At 52.6% G+C, this 6,219-nt stretch overlaps 1 protein-coding gene across 1 annotated transcript; it reads left to right on the top strand.

Annotated features, from left to right (window-relative positions):
• The first annotated feature begins 353 nt into the window (after positions 1–353).
• LOC127305659 (monocopper oxidase-like protein SKU5) lies at positions 354–4,482 on the top strand. The gene is made up of 6 exons (XM_051336171.2): positions 354–949; positions 1,039–1,148; positions 1,246–1,516; positions 1,677–1,815; positions 2,972–3,989; positions 4,082–4,482. The coding sequence occupies exons 1-6, from the start codon at positions 812–814 to the stop codon at positions 4,206–4,208; spliced, it is 1,803 nt and encodes a 600-aa protein (XP_051192131.1). The 5' UTR covers positions 354–811; the 3' UTR covers positions 4,209–4,482.
• The last annotated feature ends 1,737 nt before the right edge of the window (positions 4,483–6,219 follow it).

Genomic DNA, 6,219 nt, shown 5'->3' with positions numbered 1-6,219 from the left:
AGCAAAAAAATTCAGCCGCGGCGGGAAACAGGGAACGAGCGCGAGCGAAAAACCGGAACCCTAATATTTTAAGTACTCTCTCCATCCTCAATGTGTCAGGCGGTTTTGAGTCGGTCCGCTGAAGATGCCTAATGTTTTGAGTACTCCCTCCATGCTCATTCATGCACGCACGTGCCGCCCGCGGCGCCGATTCGAGTGGCGCGAGCAGCGGTGGGGCGGACACGGAGTGGACCGCCTCGCTGTCACCATCGCAGCGCGCACCGGCAGCAGCAAATGCCGCCGCTGCACATTGTCCGCCATCACCGCGACTGCCCGTAGCGGATCCCACGGGCTGCCCATTCGCTGGTTGACGACGGCGCCTCGCTGCTCGTCCGTCCCCATGTGGCATGTGCCGCCGCCCTAGCTGGAGCTCCGTGCGCGCTCGTGGCTGGCTGTGCTACACTGATACTTCAATCGATTGACCCCCAAGCACCAGTGACCGCTGCGACCACCGGCAGAGCAGAGGCTTCAGTTGCTTCACCCCAAAACGGGCATTGCCTCCTCCGCGCTCACTCCAAGAAGCAACGGCACGCGCGCGCCCCACCGCAACCGTCCACCGCACCACGCCGGACCCTCCCCCTGAATGCCCTGATCCCAATCCTTCCATGCTGTGAGCCAGCGTGACCCACCGCAACAGGCGCGCTCCATACTCTGCGCACAATGCAGCGCCACTGATCGACTGAACCTGCCTCTGCTCTCAGCTCCCATCCCGTCGGTCGCGCGCTTCATCCATCTCCTGATCGAGGCGGATACCGAGCTCGCTCGATCCGTAATGTGGCGGCATCTCGCGCTGGCGGTGCTCACCACCGTGCTGGCGGCGCCGCGGCCGGCAATGGCGGGCGACCCCTACGCCTTCTTCGACTGGGACGTCTCCTACGTCACCGCGGCGCCGCTCGGCGTCAAGCAGCAGGTACGGCAAGCTAGCAACCGGCAGGCATTATCCTCTTCTTTCCCCATTCTCGTTTCTGACTTTGGCGCGTCTTCGTTTCTTGCCGGTAGGTGATCGGCATCAACGGCAAGTTCCCGGGCCCTGTCGTCAACGTCACCACCAACTGGAACGTCGTCGTCAACGTGCTCAACGACCTCGACGAGCCGCTCCTCATCACCTGGTACGAACATGCCTACTCCTGCCCTGCCGGCCACATTGGTCATTCGATCCAACTTCACACTGCAGCAACTGAACAATGTATGCGGCCTGCCGTGCAGGAACGGGATCCAGCACCGGAAGAACTGCTGGCAGGACGGCGTGCTGGGCACAAACTGCCCCATTCCCTCCGGATGGAACTGGACCTACGAGTTCCAGGTCAAGGACCAGATCGGCAGCTTCTTCTACTTCCCCTCCACCGCCCTGCAGCGCGCCGCCGGCGGCTTCGGAGGCATCGTCGTCAACAACCGGGACGTCATCGCCGTGCCGTTCGCCCGACCCGACGGCGACATCACCATCCTCATCGGGGACTGGTACAACAGGAACCACACGGTACTGCTACGCAATTCAATAATTAACACACTGTCCCGGGCACCAATTAAGCTCACAGCTCCACGTACAGTGACTGATCGATCTAGTGCCTGTGTCAGAGCTTAAACCTGAATATTAGAGTGATAATGTGGTCTCTCTCTCTCTCTCTCTCGGGCTGTAGGATCTGAGGAAGATGCTGGACGAGGGGAAGGACCTCGGCATGCCGGACGGAGTGCTCATAAACGGCAAAGGCCCCTACCGCTACAACGACAGCCTTGTGCCGGCCGGCATCGGGCACGAGACCATCGATGTGCATCCGGGTAACTCATTGCGCCTTCTCTCTCCTTCTTACTGGTAGTACTTGCAATTTTGCAAACATGGCAAGTGGAGGAGCAAGTTGCATAAGTTGCATTGCTTTTATTCAGAGCTCTGTTTGCTCTTTGGATAAGAATCTTGTTTCAGAGAATTAGAGTAGGAAAGAATAGCATGGTTCCGGAGTCTGATCAGAGCTGTCAAACTTTTTGGCAACATGTTTTGCTAGGCTGATCCTCTGCATTTTTACAAATTAATTTGATTTCGAAAGTTTCTTTCGCTAGATTAACTTGCATTTTCATCCTTTAGAATTCAGGCAGTAGAATTTACTGCAGCACGTAGTGTACATATCCAGCATTAAGCTATTTACTGCACAAATCTTCAGGACAGTTTGAAATACTCACGAGTTATGTGGGCTGAACACCGTCCAGATAAGTCAACTGACAGAAAACCAACAACTCTAAGCTAAAGAAAGGAGTACTGTAAAGTTAAGCAGCCAAGGCCATGTGAGTCAAGGTTCAGACTTCAGAGAATCAAAATAGTACAGCTGTGGATGCGTGCGTTCTAATAATCCAACATGGAGCCGAAATGTTGCCTACTCTGGCAATTCCGAAAATAAGTTCAACTTCATACATGTCTCCTTGGATGCAGCGGTAGAGTTTACTCAACTGTCAAGATGCCTGAATTCTCCCGCGGACAACTTCATCTTTTTTTTTCTGATTTTCCAAAATGGTTATCAAAAAAAAAAAAAAAAAACTGACATGATAGATGATACTCCGTCCATAAAAGTAAATCGGAGATTTGTCTAAATTCAGATGTATCTATACTCTCAAAAGCGCCTCGATACATCTAAATTTAGATAAATTGGTGACATCCTTTTATGGACAGAAGTACTCTACATTTAGTACATCCACAACTGCAAATCCTAGCAGCATTGTGTTGTAGAACTAAACAAACTTGCATGATATGCATAAAAGGATACTCCCTCCGTTTACTAATGTAAAAGCTTTTAGCTTTAACGTAGGTTCACTTATTTCAGTGTGTATCTAGACACGTTTTAGTGCGTAGATTTACTTATTTTGATCCGCACCTATTCTATCTTAAAATATCTAAAAGGGAAATATATAGTACACTTAATTGGACATGGATACATGGATGGAACAGGACGGACGTACCGCATCAGGGTGCACAACGTGGGCACGTCGACGAGCCTCAACTTCCGGATCCAGGGGCACAACATGCTGCTGGTGGAGACGGAGGGCTCCTACACCACGCAGCAGAACTACACCAGCCTCGACGTCCACGTCGGCCAGTCCTACTCCTTCCTCGTCACCACGGACCAGAACGCCACCTCCGACTACTACGTCGTCGCCAGCGCCCGCATGGTCAACGAGTCCCTCTGGAGCCGCGTCACGGGCGTCGCCGTCCTCCGCTACTCCAACTCCGGCGGTCACGCCTCCGGCCCGCTCCCGGACCCGCCGCAGGACCAGTATGACAAGACACTGTCCATGAACCAGGCGCGGTCCGTGCGGTGGAACCTGAGCGCAGGCGCCGCGCGGCCGAACCCGCAGGGCTCCTTCCGGTACTCGTCCATCAACGTCACGCAGGCGTACCTGCTGCGGAGCGAGGCGCCGGCGGAGATCGGTGGACGGCGCCGGGCCGCGCTGAACGGGCTCTCCTTCTCCCCGCCGGAGACGCCGCTGCGGCTCGCCGACGCGTACGACGTCAAGGACGCCTACACGCTCGACTTCCCGGACAGGCCGGACGCTGCCGCGCGGCCCCGGATCGCGCGGTCCGTCATCAACGGCACGTACCGGGGATTCATGGAGATCATCTTCCAGAACAACGACACCAGGATGCAGAGCTACCACATGGACGGGTACGCCTTCTTCGTCGTCGGGATGGACTACGGCGAGTGGACGGAGAGCAGCCGCGGCACGTACAACAAGGGGGACAGCGTGGCGCGGAGCACCGTGCAGGTGTACCCGGGCGCCTGGACGGCAGTGCTGGTGTCGCTCGACAACGTCGGGTTCTGGAACCTGCGCTCCCAGAACCTCGACTCCTGGTACCTCGGCCAGGAGGTCTACGTCAGAGTCGTCAACCACGAAGACGGCGCCAACAAGACCGAGATGGCCGTCCCGAGCAACGCACTCTACTGCGGCCAGCTCCACAAGTACCAGAAGTACGTAGTACTTCGAGCTTCCAAATCGCATCGATCCCTGTGGTTTCCATATCTATCAGCATTCAGCAGTAACTCGATATGTTTGCTTGCAGGGAGCAGACTCCTCATCACAAGATGGCGGCGGCGTCTGCGGCGGCTCCGTCGCAGTCGGCCGTGGGGAGCCAGCTTGTCGCCGCGGCGATGGTGCTCCTCGTCGGAGCCCTAACGCTCGCATCTTAGCCAGGCACTGTGGATCATACGCTGTCAAGTGAGATCCAGTGTAAGTCCCATTTGTAGTATAATTTGTGTTTTCTAGTGCAAAATTTGCAGCTAGGCGGGATCTCGCTTGACATTTTGGAGGCTCAGCTTGCTTCTCCGTAGAGGTGATTTCGTTTGTGTAGGTTGCTCTGACACGATTCGTTTTGCCTGTCAGATATGAGTGTGTGAATGTACAAGGACTGTGCCAAGTTAACTGCCCTGATTTTATTTTTGAAAAAAATCTATTCTTTTATCATATTCATCGATTAAGGAAAAGTTTTTCGAGGTCTTACAAGACATGCTTTGGCAAAAAGCAAAGGCTAAATAAATGAAAGCATGCTCTCTCGGTATAATATTATAAAGAACTTTGGCACCAGCGAGGCTTCACATTGCACCTCTTTTTTTTAAAACGGTGACAAAATATTTGCCTCATCTATTAATTAAAAAAGATGAGAGTTCCTAGTTAATGAAAAACACGGAGAAAAACATTACAAAATTAGCCACACTGATGGACATACAAATTCTCCAAACACACTACTTCTACACGAGACCGAAAAAATAGTCACAACATCAATAAAGTGACTCCATATGCAGATATCTCGAGAAAAAAAAACACATCCACCGAGGAAACGGACACAAGAACAACCATGATAACACTGAGGGTCATCCATCAAGGATCCAGCACACCATTGCATGCGCAAGTCGTTGGCAAGACAAACATTGTTTCATGAATATTACAACCAACAGAGTGGTACAACAGAAACATCGCGCGTCCATTATTTTTATATATTCATAGCTACAACCACAAGAGTACAAAATATTCGAGATCCTCTTAGGTCCAATGAGGATTCATCACATGCAAATTCAATTCTAAAAACAACTACCTTGAAGCAAAATGGCACATCTAAGCCTCACACTATTTGAGCTCAACAATTTATCTAGTAGGGTTCTATGTTGCTCGGTTCATCTAACTTATTACAGGATATTTAAGTCTCGCCATCTGCGTTTTTTCTTCCACTCCATGAACTACATCGCAGTCAACTCCTTTGATGCCATCGGGAAAATCTGGTTCCACGTAGTATACTTCCTCTCCTTCGGGTTTGTCGGCAGTTTCCTCCTCCATCTTCTCATACTCTAAGTAAGCATGAAAGATGGTATCTAATGAGGATGACCGTACTAAGCAAGTCCTATAGGTGTTAGTTGGTTATCCTGGACTTATGAAAGTTTTCGAAAATGGTTCTTCGAAAAAGACAAGGTTTAGTTTAGATAAACTATGTTCATCGTGGGTTGTTAGAAGTTTATAGAGTTTCTTTCCTTGTGTTCTTCTAGAAGTCTGTAGTGTATGGTCAGGTTCCAGGCTTTCCTTTCCTCGTGCATGTTGCAAAGTTGATCCATGGTGCCTTTAAAAGGCCCTTAGAGCATCTCTAGCAGAGCCCGTAAAAGGTCCAAAACCGAAAAATAACCGACAGTTTACGGGTTCGGACTGAAAAATGGCGCCGATCAGTGACCGTAAACGAGGCAAAACTGAAAATATTCTTTCGGTCCAAGACCGAAACCCATACTCGGCCTGTATTTGTAGGGGCCGACGGAGCGAACCGAACACAGCCCGAACACAATCCCTACTTTGCGCGCGAGGGAACTTTCACCTCCTCCCAACCGCCACCGCCGCCGATCTGTGCGCCCTCACCTTCCTCTGCACCGCCGTCGTCCGATTTCTCCCCGATGAGTCTCGAATCGACCCAGCCGGCCACCGTTGCTACCTCGGAGGCGCCGCCACCCTCTCCCGTGGTCGCCGGAGCTTCCGCCGCTCCACCAACCACCCCGGCGACCCCTGCCACCCCTGCGACCCCCGGAGGTAGCAACCACGGTCTCGTCGACGAGCGTGGTGTAGCGGCGGCGCGTGGGAACGCATGTGGTCCCGCAATCCGGTGCCGCGGCTGCCACCGGTGATGTCCCGGTGGTGGCAACGAAGCCGAAGGCATCCCGTGCGAGA

The sequence above is a fragment of the Lolium perenne genome, chromosome 1 (genome assembly GCF_019359855.2).
Source record: "Lolium perenne isolate Kyuss_39 chromosome 1, Kyuss_2.0, whole genome shotgun sequence".
Lineage (NCBI taxonomy): Eukaryota > Viridiplantae > Streptophyta > Magnoliopsida > Poales > Poaceae > Lolium > Lolium perenne.
The sequence above is the reverse complement of the archived record's forward strand: the minus strand, read 5'-3'. Positions and strand labels throughout refer to the sequence as shown.